The following is a 22547-nucleotide window of genomic DNA, read 5'->3' as shown; positions in this document are numbered from 1 at the left end:
AATTTGTTGAAGAAATTGAGACAGCCGCCTGAAAACGTGACACCGTAAGAGAACTTCTAGGATTAAAATTCTGCTTACCTTCATAAATCTGTAATTATATTTMTGTAAAGCTGTCTGACTTACTTTATTACCTTAAAAAACTATTTTCCTGAATCCTGAGTGCAGGACTGTTTGTTCCTGGTTTGGCAGGCTCTGCAAAACCGTCCAGCTGCATCAAAGACTGAGATAAGAGCTAGCTGGCCTTGTATGTGTGTGCGTGCGTGCGTGCGTGTGTGTGTGTGTGTGTTTGGGCCTGCATGTACATGTCTGAATCCAGTATAGGCTGATTATGGCTTGCCTTGCTGGTCAGGAGTAAGCTGCCTATGGGCACTGGCTTAAAAGGAAAACACACTCTCTCTCTCTCTTTTTCACCCACACAGATGCACACGCATGTATATCTAAGCATTAGCAGAGGGCTTTTCTTATCTCTCACTAGACTCTGCTCTGTCCAGCACATGTTGGTTATTGATATCATCAAGCCTTTGATGATTTTTATGCTTATTTATATCAATATTTCTAGGTATTAATGAACTCCTCAGTTCAGATCTCAGATGTGGCTATRAGTTGCATAAAAGAAGAAGTGAAAAGGATAGACATTAAAAAGTCAAACAGAACAGTAACAGAAAAAAAATTWAAAAATCTTGTGTCCAGTAGTTTTTATACATTGCAACAAGAGAAACAAAGTTAAACAATCTCTGAGCCAGTTGTACAGACTGCAGGATGAAAAAGTGCCAGCTGTGTTATCTTCAACAGCTTTACGCAGAATACAGGGTTAAAAACAATAATATACTGGCAGCAGCTCCTTGGCTAATGGTGACTTCCAGGAAAAAGACACGGCTAAACCGAAACCCTGGGTCAGATGTAATTTCTGTGAAGACATTAAACAGAGACAACGTAAAGTTTATGGCAACAATAACTGCAGACAATGCACAAATGGAGAACAGTTGGGAATAAGTACCAGTATTTTTAAATTTCATTTTAAAAATATTATGCTATATACAATATCCACAAGTACTTTATAAATGATTTTAGAAAAATGCATGAAAATGTGACTTTAAAGCATAGATATGAAGTGAACTGTGAGTTCTGCGTGTACCATCAGCCCACGCCTCGCTTGGATTACTGCTCGGGAACATATGTTTGAAGCCCATTCAGCCTTGTGGTTACCAGTATGGTCTACATGTGGTGCAATGGCTTGTGACTGGATGATTTTTTTTCCCCCCTCTGAACATTAATTACTAGYGCAGGCTTCTCTGATAAATCTGTAAACAGGCTTTGAATGCCTGGTTTGTTTATTATYAGATGAAAAGATTGCTTCCTCTGCTGGTGTACGGAGCAATTTGCTTTCTGCTCTGTAASCTCCATGTGTRTGTTTGTGATTTGCAGCTTCTTTTAAACCTTCTGTTTTGGATGGCAGATTCTTATTTAGAAAACAAAAAAWTTATTTGATTTCTTTTGTTCCTTTTKTCACTCATGTTAAAACGTGCAAAGCTATCTTTGAATGCAAGTGCAAATGTATGTCTGAGTGTGTTTTTGTGTGTGTGTTTGTGCCCCTGGGGGCCCCACTGGTGTTTAATAGTTGCTCTGACCACATGTCTGTTGGCTTAGTCTCATAGTTATAATTAAAGGAAGGGCAGGTCTGAACTGGCTGCACAGAGACGCACGCTGCCTCTGAAGTTGATCTGTTATTGCCATTTGGTTAGTTGCTGCTCCTAACACTTCATTAGCTGGAGTTTGTAGTGGCTGTGAACAGAAGCACACAGTGATCGCTCACAAAAGGAAACAAAATAAAGAATTTGTTGATTTTTTGCAGAAATGCTTTGTTGTTGCCTATATGAATGAGAAAAGACATCAGACGTGACTTGGGCATATTTTATATTGCCTGTCGCAATAAGCAAGTGGTTCCTCCTAAGTAGCTGCATGTACTTGAGTAAATTAAATAAAAATATATAGTACTTCAAGACGTTTTACAGCACTGTACTTTCTACATGTAGTCGAGTGAYGTTATTTTGAAGTAACATTACTCCTGCTTGAGTAAAATTGTTTGGAACGTCTCCCAACTGTAATTACTTCAATGAATGAAAAATGAAAACCAGACAGATGACAAACTTACAGTTTACATTAAACTAACATTTCTTGTTTGAATACAAGCTTCATTGTTCTAGTGTTATTTTGTGTCTTCAGAGCCTACTGTGCTGTTTAAAGGTAGACTGAACAATATATTGCCCTGGAAGTACTTTGCACTGTTCTAACTGAAATATGCATATAACTGATTATTTTAGTTTGTCTAATTAGATTATTGTCATAAATTTAAGCAKATGTTATAATGTGTTACTTTATACTAAGGKAACATTTTTACTCTTGAGTATCATATTTTCAGGACTAAAAGTTGCATCAGTCAAAAAATGCASTAGTAAGAGAAAAACAACCTACACTGGACTGTTTTGTTTATTTATAAATTGTCAAACGTGAAGGGACCTCATCCATGTTGATGTTATGATCCAGTCACACGTAATGTTTGGTTATCTCTTTTYCAAAGAACTCRCGGAAACTGTCRAGCTTGGGTCAGAAGTCTGCTGGCAGTTTCTGACTCAGCAGATTTTCATGTAGAGGTAATTGCATGAAGTGGTAACACCAAGAAGACCCACCTGCAAAGTCATTTATATTCATCACCTTGGCAACTACCAGGGCGTGGAAACGTAAATGCAAACCTCTCCTGAAAGCGTGTTTTTCTTTGGCCTTGTACCTCCAGTTTTCGTCATCTTGCCTTTAGCCAACGGTTAGCTTTTGTTGCGGCTTCAGATGGTAATATTTACTTCTTGGWTCATGTCCRTCAGTATGAATTAACATTTAACTGATTAGTCAAAAATATATCATGAAGAGGGAAAAAAAACATAAATTATAGGATCAGCCAAACGAAAAAAAAAAAAAGTGACTTATAGTCCAAAAATATGGTTTTTTGGATCCATGATGTTTTGGGGATGATGCAAATCAATTTTGCCATAGAACGTTTTGTGCCTAACATGCATCAGATTGTATCTGCTTTGACTGTTTACAGTAATTTTATATGCTTCGGCCTATTTTTAACTACAAGGAATGGTTTTATGACTAATAAATAACATCTGCCAGCAGTAGGCCTCTAAGAGTTATTGTGGCAYGTTAAGTGATTTAAATCTCTCATATTTCATCTGTCAGTTGAATCAAATGTAGGTGAGAATCACAAATGGAAGTATGGTGTTACAGAAAATGTTCAGTAAATAATGAGCTATTAAGGTAAATTMTACCCAAACTTTGAACATTTTAATTGATAATTKTTCTCTAATTTATTTTATTGTAGAGAAACATACAATAGTATGCAGCAGTGACGTACATTTWTGTGATGGGTGCTTGTAAAAATGACGACATGTAAGAATGTAACAGGAGGATTAAACAATATGGACCTTATTTAAAGAATAAAAAAGCTCCAAAATGATAGTTTTTTGGAGCTTATGTCTAAAGGTTCTCTTTAAAACATAGCTCTAAGTTGTTGTTTTTCTTTTTTTTTTCTTTTTTTTTTACCTGAGGCTTTTCTAGCCAAGTGAAATGCTTGAATGACTCACAAAAGTGTTGATAAGAGTTACTCTATACAGGATATGTGTCAGAGGGAACCAGGAAAGGTCTTAGAGTGGTGAGGGGGAAGGGAAATGGGAGGTGTGGACTGCTGGGTGACGCGAAATAGGAGAGAAAAAACAGCAAATCTAAAATATTCAGGACTTGTCAAATGTATGGCACTTACTCTCACACACTGAAGTGAGAAAATTGTAGTTCAACAGTTCAGAGAAAAGGAAGATAAACATTGTTCCCTACTTGGAAGTTTGAGACAAAACTGGTCAAATATTTAGGGAAAAGATTAGAAGGCAGAGAAAAAGTTGTCCTGAATAGGAAGACAAACTGTCTCAGGAGAAACAACAGGACCCAGCTGCATCTCCACAGGCCGCCACACCCAGGCGAGAGAGACTCAATTTGTTGTTGTAGCTGRCCTTTACAACTCGGAGAGATCGAGAAGGAGGGGGACAAGGGAGATGATGGGGCTAATGGAGCCTGACCAACTTAAAGTAACAAAAACAAAATCCGAGAAACTGACCTGTTAGTCAGAGATGGGTGAGAAAAAGAAGCCAGATGAGGTTCTGCATCCCCTCCAGGTTGTCATTTTTCTATTATGTGGTTTGTTTCCAGAGTTTGCCTTCTGGGCCAAACACTGAGAATGCTGGCACTTTGTTTGATTACCCTAAGACTCAGGAGTTTATGAAAACACAGCCAGGGGACACGACCTCAGCTGGGACCTGAGCGCTGATGCTGTTCCCACCAGAGCTCCTCTGAACCCAGGCTTGTCCTTTCTCAACCTGTGTCAGGCCACTTTCACTCCCAGCAAGACTCTCTGACTTTTCTCTCAAACCTTTTCCCATTTTCAAGATGCTTCCCTCTTCTGTCATTTATCACAAATATTTACCTGTCTTTCTGATCTCCCAATTCATCAAAGTGGGCATCAAAACATTCCCTTAAATCATTTATATATCATTAGCTGCAAGTGTAGACATGCRCATTTTACAAAGGGAGTTAATTTCCTTATGCTGTCAACTTCAGAAGCAAACGAAAGAAGTGTGAATTTCATGTGACCAATCATACAGGTTTGGGCAGCAGTGCAAATGAAGGGGAAATCCACYGACTTTGCACTTCAAAGCCCACGCTGGAGGTTTGGGGAGTGCTGCTGCATGTATGTGACAGAACTTGCACGGAGCCTTTGGGCAGGCAAAAGAAAGTGAGTGAAGGATGGAAAAGCGCCTGGAGCATTGGCTCTTGTTTGAAGTAGTGCAGAGAAAGGTGAGCCTATCGATGGCCTGGTTCTGCTCTCTGTCTGGTTCCATGCTGGSTCATGAGGGTACCAGGCCTTGATAGGAAAGTAAAGCGTGGAATAAAAAAAAAAAAACATGACTTATCTGATTCTACACTGTCATGGGTTTCACATCTGATAACTTGTTTTAGCCCTCTTTGTTTTTGTTTCCTGCTGTGAACAGTAGTTTTGTAGCCAAAACCTGTTGGAAACCATTTTTCCAATGAAGAAGCTCTACTTGTTTAGCAAAAGTTCTGGTAATGTTTTCTTGTCTTTGTCAAATGCATATAAGATCTGACCCACAAAGATTCCAACTAAGGAGCGGTAAATTGCGTAAAAAAACAAAAAAAAAAACCCAAAAAAAGCAATGTATGCGAACGTGTTTTACGTGATTTACAAAGATTGATTSCACAAGTGATTACAGGAGCAACTGTGGTGCAGACCGCCCTATATGAGGGTTTTGCATGTAGCGCTGTTTCATGGAGAGTATTGGAGACCTATAAAAAGAAAAGTTAAGTAAAAATTCAGTATGCAATGACAGAACACAACAGTAAAAACATTTAACAATCAAACTAAACCTCCAGCCTGCACAAGTTGTTGGAATTTGTGTCACCTTTTCTGGACAAAGTGGCCACTCTCCTGCAGATCCTCAAAACATTACGACGTTTTGATGAAGTGACGGTGCACTGGATTTATTCTATAATCCTGCAGCTTGAAATCAGCATTGTTAAGGATATTTCTAATCTCTCTTGTTATTCTTACTTTGTATTCTTTAAATATTCCGAACATTTGACAGTGACTGCTGTCATTGTATTCATGTCTCTTGCTTGCCACAGCGACCGCACGCATGTTTGCATGACAACTTCCACCTACTTTTCTGAAGTGTCAAATATAGACGCAAAAACAGCTTCTAGCAATCTGGTCCAGGTTTAGAAAGTCAATACATTTGCATCTCCTCCTCCTAGTATTTTGCGCTTTCGGATGATCAACATAGGTTTTGGTGATTTTGCTGCACAAACCTGTTTGTGTGTTGCTTSTAKATCAGCTTTGTACCCATCTTTCTATGGACAAGCCTTTAGAAAATCAGGCCTATAACGTTGTTTTAGTCTTAAAAATGCAAAAATGAGCTCTGATTGGATTTGATCTTCCTGGCTACTTTCCTCTTCTTGCTACTTTGTTAGGTATGTCTTGCTAGTGTCAGGTTGAACCTCCAGAGCTGCTATTTGATTGACGATTTAAAAGGGTGTCAGCAACATTCCTCAGACCTCTTGTTCCCTGCAGACATGATGATTTGTCATTTTTACAACCACGATGCGTCTCCTGTTCCACCACATCCCAAATGTGCTATTGGATTGAGATCTGATGACTGGAGGTCATTGGAGTGCAGCAAACCCATTATCATGTTTAGGAAACCAGTTTGATGTTATTTGAGAATCACCGTCCTGCTGCAAATAGCAATCAGACGATAGGAACACTGTGGTCATAAAGTGATGGAAAGGGACAGAAAAGATACTTAGGCTGTGTATTTTAAATAATGCTCAGATTTTAAACCACCAGCAGTAGCCTTAAGTCCTCTACAAGGTCACATCGATGTGCCAAAATCRGATCTCATTGTCGCAGTTGCATGATGACAATTTTGTCATTTTGGTCTCAGCCTCTCTTCCATCTGTCCCTTCTTGTTTTAGGTCAGCTGGAATTACCAGAATTATTTGTCTTTGCTTATTTCTCTGCTTTATTATCAATAAAAGAGTAGCCTAACTTTCCTTACCCCTGATAGAGAACATCTTTTTGCTGCAGTAAAAAGTAAAAGATTTTTCAAATAGTTATCTCCAAATTCTTACTGCGATATAGGTTTAGATTTTATAGAAATATCCAATATGCAGCTTATCTTTTAAGTATATTATTAAGTCAGTGTTTGATGGTTTACTGCTGTATGGTGGGAGGCCATTATGTGGTTCAGGGTTTTGTTTAATTTGACCCAGTGTAAGAGAGATGTGGAGGTTAAGTTGTAGCTTCTCCTCCTTTTCCTGTCTCCACCCTTCTTGTTTTCCTCTTCCTGTCCCAGGCTTCGGTGAATAGGACGTGTACTCACTAAATGACACACCATGTTCCCCCACGAGAGCTGTGGGCCTGGAACAATGAGAACATCAGAGGGAACAAAAGGATCTTTACAGGAAATGGAACCGGGCGAATTATTATTTTAAATTTAGTCAACGGGAGGCAGATGGTAGTTTTAATTTTCAGTTTTAACATATAGTGATTACATGTGATTATGCATAGCTTTAAACGATCCAGACCTTGAGGTATTGTGTCAGATTGTATGGACATGTTAGGATTCATTGTTCTGTGCTTGATTAAATCAACAGACAAATAACAATTTCATTCATTGAATAGAAGAGCCATCCAGACCTCCACGGTCCCATTTTAAAAAAGTCAAAATGAATATTGTTGGGTAGATAGTCAAAGTTTGGGTTTAAATGAGATTGTGACGATGTGGTATGACCTTATACAGCGCGCTCATGTTTAAACAACCCCTCCCTGTTGCTACATTACAACAATTCTGTGAATTGGAGTGGACCAAAACTCCCTCATGGAGGGAAAAGGTTCAATTCTAGGTTTTACAAACACTTGATGTCAGTTGTTTCTCCCAGGGTTTGGCACAATCATTAGGTTTCTTTCTCACATGGGGCCAGGTGGGTTTGGATAGCTGTTTTATTTCAATAAATGTAATCATAGTTTCAAAACTGCATGCTTTATTTGCTTGGATTATCTTTGTCTAATATCAAAATGTGCATTATCTAATTCATTTAAATGTGACACAAAAGTAAAGGGGGAAGAAATTTGTAAGAGGGCCACATGATCAACCAACATATTACTTTAAAATTTGGACAAAGTCTTTCTGTTTTAGTAAACTGTGCTTATATAACAAAAATAAATAAATCAAAGCTTTGTCAATACTAGCACATCTCTGTTCATGTTGGTGGTAGCTGCTGTGTGTGTGACATCCAGACCGAAGCCATCAACAATCCTGAGATCTGTTCTCAGTTTACTGAACCACATCAGCATGTAGAAACAGACACACCTACAGCAACGCATCCAATGGGCCGAAGCATCTGGAACTGCTTTATCAAATGAGCTTTTTTTTTTTTTTTTTTTTACTGTGAAGCAATATTAACCCAAGCTCTGTGTTTTGTGTGGACTTGTACGATCTGCCCTGAGACATTTTTTTTTATTAAACAGAAGCCATTAGTGGGTTTGGAGTCTTTTGTTTTATGATTTTCGCTCACTTTGGATGGCTTCAAGCAGCAATGAGGGGACAGTAGAGAGGCTTAAAAAGCAAAATACAAAAGAAAAAAAAAACCCATCAAAAATCATCAAAGCTACTGAAGACTGAAGATTTAATGCAAGATCAGAGAAATCAGTCTTGTTGGGTTTAAACATCTAAGTTTATTAAATCCAAAAACAGCAGAGTATGTAACTAGCATGAGTTTTACATTCCTGCTTGATTTTTGTGTAAAGTCGCACAAAAACTTCCAGTTGTAATTTTTTTTCTTGCATTCACTACTGACACCTTTGCATAATTTAATAATAATTACCCAAACGTGTGGTTTGAGTAATTAACAAAGTAATGTTCTAATGTCTCCAATTCTAAGGACCATAAATCATCAGCTTTAAGCATGAAGTACTGAGCTCCTTCTATGAAGCATTTCAAATTATTGCAACAGTTATTGCCAATTTATGGTCTTGATCATTTAACAAAATGATTTTATGACATCTTAGTAGAAACACTATAGCAGATGCTTAAATATATTGATTCATATTATTTTAGGGAAAATCTTGATTGCAGCATTTATTGATGATCTACAAAAATCTAAATTAACAGATAATTTAAAAAAACTAGTTTAATGCTAGTAAACTTTGTTCTCAAGCAGTATAAAATAAAATCCTAMACTTTGGAAGGATGTTGCTAATTCCGATTATATTTAAGAATCTTGTCCCTATTTAAAAGAAAACGCGAAGAGCTTTGGGCCACATGTTGTAGCTTATTATTATTATGCAGATTTCCTTTGGCCTTCAGTTCAGTTTAAGGCGTCTCTCAGCTGGTGAAGCCACCCTGCTGCAGACGCCCGACTTGTTGTGCAGGGTTGTTTGAGGATTTCAGGATTGCAACGAACTGCAGCAGTTCTTGGCTTTGTACTCGATCCTATGAGGTCACCTCTGCTGCTGATGGGTAATTCAGATTCTTTCATCAGCCAGTTTACACTCTCTTCATTTGTTGCACACGTGTTTGTGGGATTATTTTGGTGTGGTACTGAAAGATGATCCTGAAGCTAAATAGGGTTTAGCGCTCTTAATCCCAGTTGATCTTTCTTTTTACTGGAACATGACACATTGTCTTCTTATACAGATTAACTCTGAGGATTCGTTTTGGGAAATCAAACCACTCGATGTGTTTTTCTACTTTTTCTACTTTTTTTTTTTTTTTTGCAAGAGACCAACACATCTTCAAAGCCAGGATGGAATAATTTAAATCCAATAATAAACCTGCAGCTATTGTTGTTCTCCCAGACTCATATTTTTTTCCCTCTCAGTCTGCATTTCCATTTCTTGACTTTAATGAGCATCCTTCAATTTGCTTAAGCTTCTCAAATATTTTATGCTGAAATTTCAATACACAGCACAGCTATGACCTATCTATGACTTTTTATTTGACATTTGAGCTAATTAACTTTTGCCGCCAGAGATGGTACTTCAAAAGCAAACCAGAAGGCTGAAACACTTTTTAATCTTAGTGTTAGGTCCCTGGTTTATTGTCGCTTTTAAAAGTCTTCACATCCCTGTTAGAAATCTAGACTTTTGTAATCGGGAAAGGAAAGAAACCATCATAAGTCATTTAGAAAAAGAATTTTCCTTTAATTGGTTTTATGTGATTTAGATCTGTAAAGCTGCAATGACCTGGTTGAATTTTTGCACAAACCCCAAAGCTAAAACTCTGCTGATGTACTTTTTGATTTTGGGTCAACATTCAATCTTCATAGTTCAGAGTCTGTTAGCATCTCTAGTCTGCCTTGGAAATGTTCCCCAAGTTACTTCCTCTGGTTCTGGTACTCTGTTCACTTATGACCCTGAAGTCACAGAAGAACAAAACATGAGTCTCCATGAAGTTTACACAACAAAACTGAAAACTGATAATTGACTCCAACCTTTGCTGCCTTTCAAATTCTCTCCAAATCTGTGAGATAATGAGAACATCTGTTGTCCGCAGCCCTCTTCGTGTGACCCACAGATATCCTCTCTGTGAGCTCTGGACTATGGCTGGGTCAGTTCAAAAGTTTGTTGCTTTTTGTTTGTTCGTGCTTTAAAGGAAATCGTTTTCAGCTGATAGTTTTGGGTCAAAACTGAACTTGAACTGAACTACCAGCATTTTATTCATTTACCAAACATGCCTTTTGAAACTGTGGCTTGGATATTTTCACTGGAAGAAAAGGTTTCCGTCTCTCTCTGTCCAGACACATTGTTCCCCTAAATGACTGTCTTTTCTGTAAAATGCTGTTTAACTCTGATATACCCTTCTCCTGATTGATGTTCTTTGTACAAACGTTGTAATGTTTTGTAATCTCTCTGCCACGAACGACTTTAGCTACTAAGTTAAATGTTTGGCAGACTGAGCTAGGACTGGCTGATGAATAGATTTTATCATTTAATATTTTTTTTGTTTTTGTTTTTTGAAGATGTGCTTTTTGGGAAATCTGGATTTATGTTTTTTTTTTTTTTCCACCAATGTACTCCTTGGGTTTCTGTAGTTCAGAGTGATGTCATCACTCACAATGCCTGCTGTCTTGTGTGACAAGCGTTGTTCAGGAAAAGTTTTTTTTTTTTTTTTAGTCATGATTTTACAAGAATACAGTTGTAGCAATAAATAAAATCATATGATAATAATTTAATATTGTGAGAATAAAATCTTAATGCTACCAGAATAGTTGCAATATTTGGAAAATGAAGTAGTAGTTTTATGAGAACTCCAACACAAGAAATATCAAAAAATATATTATTCAAGTTTTTTTCTCAGTAAACAACTTTTCTCTTGTAGTTTGAAGACATACTTCTGGTAACATTTATTCTATTGATATCATGGCAGCATTTTGTAATTAAACAAAAATTCTTACAGCCTTTCCCTGTTGCTCTGTTGTACAACTCACAGCTCACTTTTTAATAGTATTTTAAAGTATTTAAAGTATCATTTGTAATTTCTCTGGTGTAGAAAAAATCTTTTGATTTTGTTTTCAAGCTTCAAATGTGTTTTGAAAAAGTTTTAGTTCATATTTTAGAAAAAAATAGGCAACAGCAGTTCTTTAACATTTTCCACCTTATGTATTAGTATGTTTGGTGAAATTTTCACAGATTAATTCAGATTAAATGTCAGAAAATTTTTCGCAGTGCACTTTTTTTTTATAGTCTGAAACAAAAATGTAAGAAAATCATTATGTACACATGGTAAAAAATGCTTTTGCTCTTCTCTCGCCGATTTGAAATCGGCGCCTCCTGATAAACTAAACTAAAGTCGCCCTTCAGCAACACCTCAGGTGATTTTTAAACCTCATCCCAGCTCTGAGTGGACTTCAAAGCGCCGGCATTTCAGGGCAGAACCCTCCTCTGAGCCGGAAAGCGACGCCTCACGGAGGCCACACCCAAAGCTGCATTATTTATTTACATCCTGCAGCCAGAAGCCACAGATCATTTGTTTGTTCCAGTATATGATGTTTATATATGTGAGCTGTCATTGTGGGAGTGAGGCCTGATCTCTCGCTCAGCAGTACAGGGTCACCACAAAGGCCCATAAACATGCACACACACTTGCTATTGTTGTAGTTGTTACGGTAATTTTAAGTGTGTCTTTTGGTAATTCCATGATAAGTGCAGTGCGGTTTCCCAAAAGAGAGGAAAGCAAAGGAGAGGAGCTAAAAAAGAAACCTTCATAAGTCTTTTCTGGGATTTTTTATTTTTTTCCCCCAATGTGGATAGCTGGTAAGGGTTTCCAACCACTAACCCATTGTGAGCTGTACAGGGGCTACTTTTATCGACTGTTGCTTCTCGCTGTGATTGTTGAAGCCACTTTTAGGGGTTTTCTGTCTTCCTAGAGATAAAACCTGCCCTCGGGAGGTTCGGAGGGGGCAGATGAAAAGGGAAGCACCCCTTCAGCTCTTTAATCCACACTCCCAGATGTGAATCATTTGTTAGAGGAAACAAAAATTTCCTGAGCAGACACCCCTGTGTGGTGTTTGATCTGCTTTCTGTTGATGACTATTAGATCTGGCAGTCGTAGAAATAACAGTTTACGCTGTTTTAGACTCTGATCGGTTTCTCTTTTTAATTATCAAACAAATATTTGGTGTAGGTGACCCCCTACTGTGGTTAATGAATAAACCAACATTACTGACAATCATTCATCATAAATACCTGAAGCTCACTAATCAGAGCGTTTTCGTAAAATAGGGAGAAGTTAGTTTTCAAATTCTCTGATCAAGTTATTTTGAGGCATAAGTTGTAATAGATGTGTCTTGCTACAACTGTAGTCATCAGTGTACTTTGTTGAAACTTTATTGTAGAGGAGAGGAAGGAAAATTAAATATATTTTTTTAATTCTTTAAGAAATTAAATACAGAAAAGTGGTGCTAGCATGTGTATTCAATTGAACAAGCACACCCTCGCAGTATAGCACAGCCACCACCATGTCTATATGTTGCGTAAATGCATTATTGTGAAGTAGAAGAATAAAATCATAACCGTTTGTATCCATCTCCTTTTACTCTCATACCCTGAAATAAACTCCAGAAGAACCAAGGCTTCAGAAGTCTATTAATTACTGAGTGAAATCCACCTGTTTATGATTACATCTCAGTAAAAATGTGCGTAATTAGTGAGCAAACAGCAGCATAAAGACCAAGAAACACAGCAGACAGATCAGGGATGAAGTTATGGAGAAGTCTGAAGGAGAGTTGGGTTATAAAACAACATCTCAAGCTCCGGACATCATGCTGAAGTTTGTTCAATTCATCTTCTAAAGCTGGAAAAAATGACACAGTTTCAAACCTAAACTAAGGGGCTTCGCAAAAAGAGAATCAACCGGAGAAGCAGCCAAGAGGCCCATGGTAACTCTGGAAGAGCTGCAGAGACCAACAGCTCAGGTTGGGCAATATGTTGGCTGTGGAGTCGATCAGGAACATTTTAGAAGAAAACCTTTTGGATGCTCCACAAGATTTGAGAGTTTGGGTGAGATCTGCCTTCCTGCAGAACACCAAAGTGGTTTATATCAAAACATATTCAAGTGTCAGAATGACCCAGTCAAAGTCCTGAATCAAATTGGAGAATCTGTACCAAGACATGAAAATTCGGTCCACAGGCATGCTATATCCAATCCGATTGAAATTTGGAAATAGGAATTGATAAAAGTTTTAATCTTAGATGCACAAAGCTGGTAGAGACCAAAGACTGTAACTGCAGTAAAACATGAATCAGTAGTTTATGTTCTACTTTATTCTATTACAAAAACCCCTTAAAATGCATTGAAGTTTGCATTTGTAATATGAAGAGGTTGCAGAGCATTTACTCGTGCAGTACACTGTCTGTGTGCTATTGAATTAATAAAATACAAACTAACAGCAGAGCAAATGCCTGTCTATATCTACAGATGTCAAGGCAGTGTTGGAGATGCATTTTCAATCAATTTTGAGTTGATTTTAATCCAACTTGGAAATCCTAACCTATACGTTTGAATCTCAGAAAAACGCATTCATCTGTACGGAAAATGCTCCACTAATAGTTCAATGATCTTCAACTAATACCCAGAGAGATTGACTAATCCTGAAATATCAGGCCATGTGAAGACTCTGATTGTGCTTTTTCACATGAATGCTTTTTTTGGTGGGCTGATTCCACAAATAGAAAGAAGGGCAGATTGAAAACCAAGGACCCCATTGCATTACCGAAGTGGGAAACAAAAATAAGAGCTCCACATTCCTGGTTTTAGTCCAAGGAGGGATTTCCTTCTCCCTGTCTGATGGGCATCCCTCCATCCCTCAGCAAACCCGTCTGCTGCATCAGGAGCTGCTCTGCGTATAATGACAGACACTAACTGCTTAATTTAGGTCTGAAAAAAAAATCACAAACACAATCACTAGACAGCAAACATCAATTCAAACCAACTGGCTTTCCCAACATACATTTTTATTTATTTATTTTTTTTTTTTTTTAAACTAGCAGCACTTAGTGCTTGTTGCGCCCAGCAGCCCTAAACCACATCACTCTGTGTGGTCCTCTAATTGCATATCAGATGGAGCCAGTCTCCATGATGAAAGCTTGACTTTGCGCTTTGTTCTCTGGTGTCAGTTCTAATATGTAAAGCAGATGTGTTTTTAATAGCCCAGTCTATCAGTGGTTGAGTAGTGCTGCCTAGCTGAATGGCGTTAGAGGTTGGAGTCCCACTGGGGCCACCCGCACATAGGATGTACTCCTGTGTGAGGGCTCCGGGTTTTTAAACTGCGCCCCAAACGGGCCACAGCACTGAGTCATCTGCCTGAAAGTGGCAGTGGAAGTGAAATCACAACGATCCTACAAAGGTCCCCCTCTTGAACAAGTTTATTCAAAGCAAAGAAAACAAAAGGAGTTCTGGCTTTACTTCTTTTTTTCGAAGTGCTGCTTTTCTCCAGGCCTGCGGAGTGGCAAACGCTGCTGAAACCCCTCATGCTGGGGCTTGTTGTTGTGTTTATGGGAGAGCAGTAATCAGCAGCAGCAGCAGCAGCAGCTGAGGCTTGGCTGCGTTTCCAGCAGCAGCCGCTTCCAGCTAAAGCTTCCTCTATCTGATCAGATCTTAGCGCTGTTTCAACAACTAGCCCGGATTATCATATCAGCCGGAGCCGCGCTTGTTCCTAACACTTTCCCACAGAGATTACGAGCTGGGCGTTATGAAACATCCAGCTGTCGGTGCCGTTGTTTTTGTTTTTAAATCCACAATAAGTGAAGGTGTGAAGCCTGTCGATGTGCAGCTTTTACAGCCGAGATCCAGTCGGAGCAGATTTCTGAAAACTGTTTTCTTCTGTCCATCCCTCCGTCCATCTGTTCATCAGTCCATCCATCTTCTTCTTATCTCAGGTTAGTTCCTGTTATAAGGTAGGCCCCCAATCACCCCTCTCTCCAGAAACACTTTGGTTTATCCCAAACCTTTCTGGTCCTGTCCTTCAGAACTGGAATTGCTTTAGGAGTGGCATTGAAGAGAACTGAGGTCCAAACCATCTCGACTCTGCTTATTGGAAAACACTAATACTTGAAATGACGCCAATGCAATTTCAAATGTGTTTTTCCTATTTTTAGAAGGGATTAGATTCATGAATCTGTGTAGCATAGTGTTTATCATTTTTGCTAATGGATATGGAAACTTGGACTTTTGCAGCTGGTATTTAGACAGGATTTCACTGCTGTAACACCTGAGCCCTTCTTATGGTATTGAAATAAGATGCTGTCTCTTTGGACGAAGCGTAGTAAACAATGCACTTGTGCCTAGTGACAAAAATAATATTTGTGTTTTCCATCCAGGTTAGCACTATTTGTAAACTTTAAGCTTTGCAGAATCGTCAAGCTTCCTAATTGGCCAGAGCTGATTTGGGCTTTGCAGAAATCTGCTTAATCGTTGCACCGACGGAGGGAAACGCTTGAGAAACATCCCAGCTATTCAGTCGTACTTTGCAGGCTGGAGTAAAGTTGTTGGCTTCGGTTCGCTCAAGCTATTCATGTTACATAATCCTCCCCAACCCACCTTCCCTAATTCAAAACTCCCACTCACTCCAACCTTCTTTCTATTTTGTACAAAAGGTTGCACACACACACACGCAAACATGCACACTCAAGACCTCAGTTTGGCATGGCAGCCATCCAGAGAGGGGCTCTAATCTCGCTGGTTTTCAAAGCGGCCTTTGCTTCTGTCCTTCTGATGGTTGCTCTGCTGCTGCAGTGGAGCAGAAATGCAGAGCGTCCAGCTTTGATATGAATTAGTCTCTGATTCTCCACTCTGGGCCTCAAACTCGCTCTGACAAACACACTGTGGATGCAGCATGTAAACAAGACAAGTTCATGTGCGGCAGAACAGGTTGGGCAACTCTTGGCTACTCGACATTGATGCCTTTCAGCGCGATGTGCGGTAATTTCTCTTTTGGTTGAGTTGCAGCCAAACCATAAACACGCCGCAGGACAATGAGGAGCTGAAATGTGATTGGCTGAGGTTGAAATCCAGTTCATGTTGAATGATTTTTGCAAGGCTGACTTGTTAGTAAGAATCAAATAAGCTCCTTTTTTTTCCAGACAACTTTATCATGTATATCTTTTTTTTTTTTTGTTTGTTTTTAACGTCAATTCTTGGTAGAAATTTTCCAGCTATCACTTTGCGTTTAGCATTCCTTTGTTTGTCCTGCCTGTTACAATTACTCTTTAGTAATTCAGAGACTTAACATTTCTCAACATTGTTTTGGAAGAACAATTGGAAACCGTCAAAATTTTCTCCCATTGGAATTTGACTTTAATCTCATTCATACAATAATTATTTTTTCTTATTTTCATATTCATTTAAAGTGAGAACCAGCAAACAAACATTACACATTTTCTTCTGTCTGAGATAAAAGTGGTAAAACCTGCACTAAAACTTATGGCTGTTTGAGTTGAAGATTTAGTGAAATGAGATCATCTTTAATCAAATGATGCAGAGAGAAACTTCATGTGTGCCTTAGCAACAACACCCAAACACCTTTGTGCACCTCTGGGCCTCTGCTGCTTCTCATCTACTTCATACTCATGACAGCTTCAAGAAATGTTGTAAATACAAGTCGGGCTCTGTAGTTTCCAAGAATCCGTCGCCATGAGGTTCCCAGATTTAACACAATCAAATCTAGCAAGAAGCCTTCTTGGAGGCTGTTGCACACACAGCTTCTGTGTGGCTAGATAAATTAATGTCCAGTATTGTATCGCTGAAATGACCACAAGCTCAGCCTTTGTGCAGTTTCAGTGGAACAGTTTTATGTATTTTATTGACATAATGAACGTGTTTCTCCTGATTCACAGTGAAAGAAACATGTCAATTCAGGTTGAAGTTAACAGTTCAACAGTTTTTCTTTATGCTAGCTCTCAGTCTCTGTGAAACGGTCGTCTTGAGCAGCATCGTGACGCAGCCGGATGTTGTGGTCTTTGCACATGATGCATTCATCCAATCTAAAAGTTGCACCTCACAACTGAACTGAGGAACTATTTGTTCATTTGACTCTCATCACCTCTAAAGCAGACCCAGGGTTTTCTGCAAACAGTTGGCGTGTTCTTCCTCACACAGTCCTAGCACTGCACGATAGATTAACTTGTAACTCTACATATAGATGAGTGGGTGGACAGAAAGACTTGGACCTTTTGGGGAAAAAAGATAGTAGTCTGTAGATATCCAACACAAGCAAACATTTCTGCCCAGTGATATATTGGTTAATGGATCACCTGAACTAGATCAACGAGAAGCACTGATGGAGAACAAACTAATAAACTTTAAAGTTATTAGGATTATTTCATTAGCATTGCAATTGTTTAATTTAATATGAACTTGTGCTTTTTATTGATGTCATTGGTCTGACAATACTGCACTTCTTGTTTTGTTTTTTGGGTTTTTTTGTTTGTATTTTTGGATTTTTTTTTTTGTTTTCAACAAAATTTGGAACTGTATCTTTTATTTGAAATATTAAAGATGTGCCAGTATTTGATACAAATGGTCATATATCTAGAAATGGTCAAATAAAAATAAACTTTTCTCAGTGCTTTCTTTCAGCCTGTAGTTTGATGTTCTCCACATTAGTTGTTTTTTTGTTTTTTTTTTCTTTTTCACTTTTGGTAGGGGATTCCTTAGTTTTCTGGGACGCTATGTCTCAGCTCTTTGAGCAGTGAAGTCGAGGAATGCAGCGTATGTGTGTCAGAGATGTGTCTCAGTCTGTGCAGCATTCCAGTCGGTGTTGGAGGAGGTATGTGAATTACGCTTTACAGTGGGGGAATGTGAGGAATCTGCTGCCATAAGAAGGCCACTTTTGTTTACCGACACTCCTGAATAGCCGGTCCTTCTGTGTTTCTGTGTCACTTCCTGGTCAGAAAGCTACTTGGAGTGATTCTCACTAATGTTTTTGAAAAGCTTTTCCAAATCTGCAGCACTCCAGGCTCTGAATATTTCTAACAATTGGAAGAAATCCGAATCCTGTGTAGAACATGACCAAAATCCCTTTTTGCTCTGCGTAAGTTTGCATGATGATGCACTTGATTTGTTCTGTGTTATTGCAGCGTAGCTTTCATTTTCACATATAGTTGGTGATAAAAACATGCAAACAGTATTTCTGAAGCCGGACCTTTATTTACTCAGGATGTTTGTGAAGAYGGAGCATACAACTCGAGACTCCAGAATGTAAACGTAACATTAAATTGTTAGTAGGAAAACTTTAAAGCCCAAACACCTGCTGCTGCGGGAGCTTTCGAAGAAAAAAAGTCTCTCTGACGTCTCTTGAATGCTGCTTTGTTTTGCCTTGTTAATCATTTTGTCTCTGAAAGGCTTCTTTTGTGTTTTTGTTCTCGTCAGATCTGGGACATGAGCGACGATGAGAGCATCTGAAGGGGTGGAGCAGCGGGAGGATTTCACTCCAAAAATATTCTTCACAATACCAAACATCAAGCTCTGTACATTAGACACGAGGTGCATCGTCACACTTGAGCAGTAACGGTAAAACTAATTCTTCACAAGCGGACAAAGAGCTCGAGCTTATTGTGGCGTGTAAAACCATGTTTGCAAAAATTAAGTGTTGACCTGTCTCTTTAAATTGTAAATTATGATCACCACAATAAACGGGTTTAGTTGATTCTGTCAGCAAGGTTTTGACATCTGTTTGCTCATTCAGCCTGGAAAAGAAGAGCATCAGGCGAAACACTGAAACACATCCGAGGACTCGCCAGATCCGTCCATCTCATCTTCTGTTTACTAGAGACCCAAACATGCACAGAGCAGCTGATACGAAAAGCAGCTTTCAGATCATTCCTGTGAGGAAACCTGCACACAGATGTTTCTGTGCAGCTGGACTGTAGACTGGCGGGAACCAAATCAAGTTGACAAATTAAGATTTCAGAAGTTTTTTGTTTGATTTATTTTTACTTTGCACTGTCTTGTGTCTGCTAACCTGTTTGAGTCTTAAGGCCTGTAAAAAAAAAAAAGCTCAGTGATGAGATCAGTGTTTAAAAGCAAAGCAGAAATTGTGAATGAATAACGTTTCAGCTTAGCTAATTCACTTCTGTTGGTGTTTAACCTAAAAAGTGTAATAAAAAGTTTCCTCAGTTTAACATCAAAGAGCGTTAGATGGCCGTGTGGTTTCTGTGTAATGGAACTATATGCACTCGACATCCTTCCACACACTCCGTGTGTTTAGTTGCAGAAATGTCTCCAACTCTTCACACAACCACATGAAAAGAGCTTCAGGACAGAGACACGCAGTCTGTGGTTTAAAAGCACTTTATTGTTCATCAAGGCTACTTTACGTACAAAAAAGGTGGCCTGCCAAAACCTTTTGAGTAGGAGACACAGAGCCACAAAATTTGTTGATTTTTGATACATTATGTCTTACAGTTCAGAGTACTACTACCACTAAGTACATGCTACTTCCACTTCAAAAATCAGACCTGGAACATGTGGAGCAATCAGAGTGAAGACCAACTCCTCTTTGATTTGTCAGCTGACTGAATGTACAACTTGATAAAGATTTATTAAAGGTGGAAACTGTGGTGGTGGATTCACAGCTAATTTACCACCATAATCATTGGGGGGGAAGGAAAAAATGCCCTGGATCAAAATAAAGGATTCAAATGTGATTCAGTCTCCATCCGTAGAGCAACTTAAGAGTTGCTTACATGCATTTTAGATGTACATGCCAGTAACTTTTGTTTCGTCAATGCAAAATAGAAAAAAAAAAAAGTTGTTCCAAGTTATGTTTTTGTTCGAATGTCTCAGATTTCTGATGAATGTAGACGAACGGGTTTGAGTGGAAGTAGCGATTGTCGACGACACATCTGTGTGGCGTAATGTGGTTTCATACGTTTACTGTGTTCCTGCACTTGAACCTTTACTCCAGACAAACAAAACTCTACTGACAAAAAAAAAAGATCAACTTTTTTCACAAAAAAAAAAAAAAGAAAATGCAATGATTACAATATAAGGACAGAAAAAAAACAATTAAATAGCTACATATCATTAACAAATTAATTGTTCCTCAAAAAAATACCTACGATTTTTTTTCTCTGTACATTCGTTACGCACAGCGTAATGATGGTCTTATAGTTACCTAATATATAAAAAAAAGTATTTTAAGTGATTTTCCTACAGTGTGTAGGGAGTGCATGCCAAAGCATAGCTCTCGCCTCCTACCTACAGGGTGGTAGTGAAATGATAAGTAAATGATAGAAATTAAAATCCTCTGGACTTCTAGCCTCTTTCCCTCATGATTTCTAGCAAGGCACTCGCTGCAGTTGATTTATATGGAGAGGCGTTGCCGTGAGACCTTAAATAAAGTACAGTGCTGTGTAAAAGTATTTAACCCTTTACAGACTTCTTCCTTTTCTGCCACAGTTAAATATGCCAGAACAAACCAATTCTAATACCAGACAAACGAAGGAGTAAATGTAAAAATGTTCAATTTTACTGTCCTCAATCACTTAAAGTGTACCGAGATGGCTCAGTTAAAGGTCAGTGTTAAAAAATATTTCTAAAGGCGTGGCCTAATCAAAGTTTGAATTTCAATCCAACTGAGATTTAGTATGACCTCCTAGGGTCATTCATGCATGGAGTTGTCATTGTGGCCAAATTAAAACAAAAATAATCAGGTTATTTCTATGGCATTGTAAATGAGTCAATCAGCACCCCGGTTTACAGTGATTACCTATTGACAGAAGGTAAGGGTTAGCTTCTTCTTGTTTTACCTTAAGCATAAATAAAGTCATCCAAAGATTGTTTTTATAAATACCCTGGTTATATTCATGTGATATTAGAAATGCGACAAAGAAATCTGTAGGGAGACTCACATTTGTACTGCACTGTAGACTTTAAGTGCCAAGTGAATGTCTTGTGACTCACAGCTTGCGCTAACAAAAGCACAGCTCCTGCAGCTCAGTCTTCGCCACCCCAGCCTGCCTGCCACACCTTACTAGTCTCAGAAAACTCGTAAAACTGTTTTCTTTTCATGAAATCGTTGTGGGTTTCTGTTTCGTCCCATCTGGTTTGGTAGCTGATGATGGAATGTGTGGACAATCCAGAGGACACCTTCCATCTTTGGAACCTTGTAGGATCACCATACTCGCTACCGACTGCTTAACAGCAAACGGTAATAAACCTCATCTATGAACTCAAAGCTCAGTGACATGAAATGACTCTCCATACCACTACTACAAGTCTAGGTCTCTCAAACAAAAGCTCTAAATGTTGCTGAAAATGTTATGGCACCCCAAGTAAGTTTGTTCCTTTTGTCTGAAACAAATCTGCTGGATAAAAGAAAGCTGCGTGGAGGGAACGCTGGCTGCTGTTAAAGATGCTTGAGGCCTGTAAAAGTTCCCAACTGGAGGAATGTATGCCACCGTGGTGCAGGTTGTACTACAAAATATAATGTATTTAGGCCGAAGAGAGAGAAACAAAGCCATTCTTGAGAAAAGAAAGCACTAAACACCAAGTCAAAGCATAAAATGTCAGGTGAGGGAGGTTAAAAGAGCTGCTGGCTAAAGAGCTAGTTTGCAATCTGTTTAGTTCTCTAATTCCAATATGTATTTAATTGTCAATAAAATGCAGACGATGAGTTTTTAGAGGATACATCACCAAATGTATCCAAGCCTTTGAGACTACCTAGTACCCAGGTAGACTCTGTGGGTGTAACTAAAGTCAGGCTAAGATGCTTCTGATGAAAACCTGACAGTTTGGATCGACTTGGTGTCTCACGCTGAAGTTTGTAGCATCTTGTACCAGCGATGGATCAACATCTGATTAAAACCCAAACCAACAGCAGAACCCAGAGCCAGCCCGACGCGATGACGCCAGGCGTCGTCGTGCCAGACGGTTTTGAGAGAAGAAGCCGTTATCACCTAACAGAGCCTGTCCGGAGGCCGTCCCACTATAGATGCTTGTTACCATACTAATATTAATGGAAAACAATCAAAAACAATACAAAAGTATAATAATAACATGGAGTACGACTGACCCAGCAGTGAGTGTATAGTGTCTATGTCTGTTACTGACAACAAAAGAAGTAACAACAAACGTCTCAATGAAAAAAAAAAGGTTAATAGTTATGCTTGAAATGCTAAAAACCCTAATAGATACCAGCTATTTAAAAAATAAAACAAAATACATGCACCTGTAAAAGCATTAATTTACCTTTAAAACCTTAGAAATTATTAAACCACAGTCTGCAGGAGGGGGGACAAAGATAGCAGGGTGTTAGCCATATATAATTCTAACACCGGTGTTAGAAAGAGTCACATAAACAAAAGGTGTCTTTGAAGAGATTATAATAATCCTTTCCCCCCCCAGTCAGAAAACCAGGCCATGCCC

The 22547-nt window shown here is 38.7% G+C and overlaps 1 protein-coding gene across 1 annotated transcript in view; it reads left to right on the top strand.

The window, feature by feature from the left end:
- The window catches only part of atg7 (ATG7 autophagy related 7 homolog (S. cerevisiae)), a 77633-nt gene extending 58318 nt beyond the window's left edge, over positions 1 to 19315 (top strand). The window contains exon 19 of the mRNA XM_008408544.2: positions 18549 to 19315. Within this exon, the coding sequence (XP_008406766.1) occupies positions 18549 to 18581 (33 nt within the window). The 3' untranslated portion in view covers positions 18582 to 19315. The remainder of the gene's footprint in view (positions 1 to 18548) is intronic.
- Positions 19316 to 22547: the final 3232 nt, after the last annotated feature.

Source organism: Poecilia reticulata, linkage group LG5, assembly GCF_000633615.1.
Source record: "Poecilia reticulata strain Guanapo linkage group LG5, Guppy_female_1.0+MT, whole genome shotgun sequence".
Lineage (NCBI taxonomy): Eukaryota > Metazoa > Chordata > Actinopteri > Cyprinodontiformes > Poeciliidae > Poecilia > Poecilia reticulata.
The sequence above is the reverse complement of the archived record's forward strand: the minus strand, read 5'-3'. Positions and strand labels throughout refer to the sequence as shown.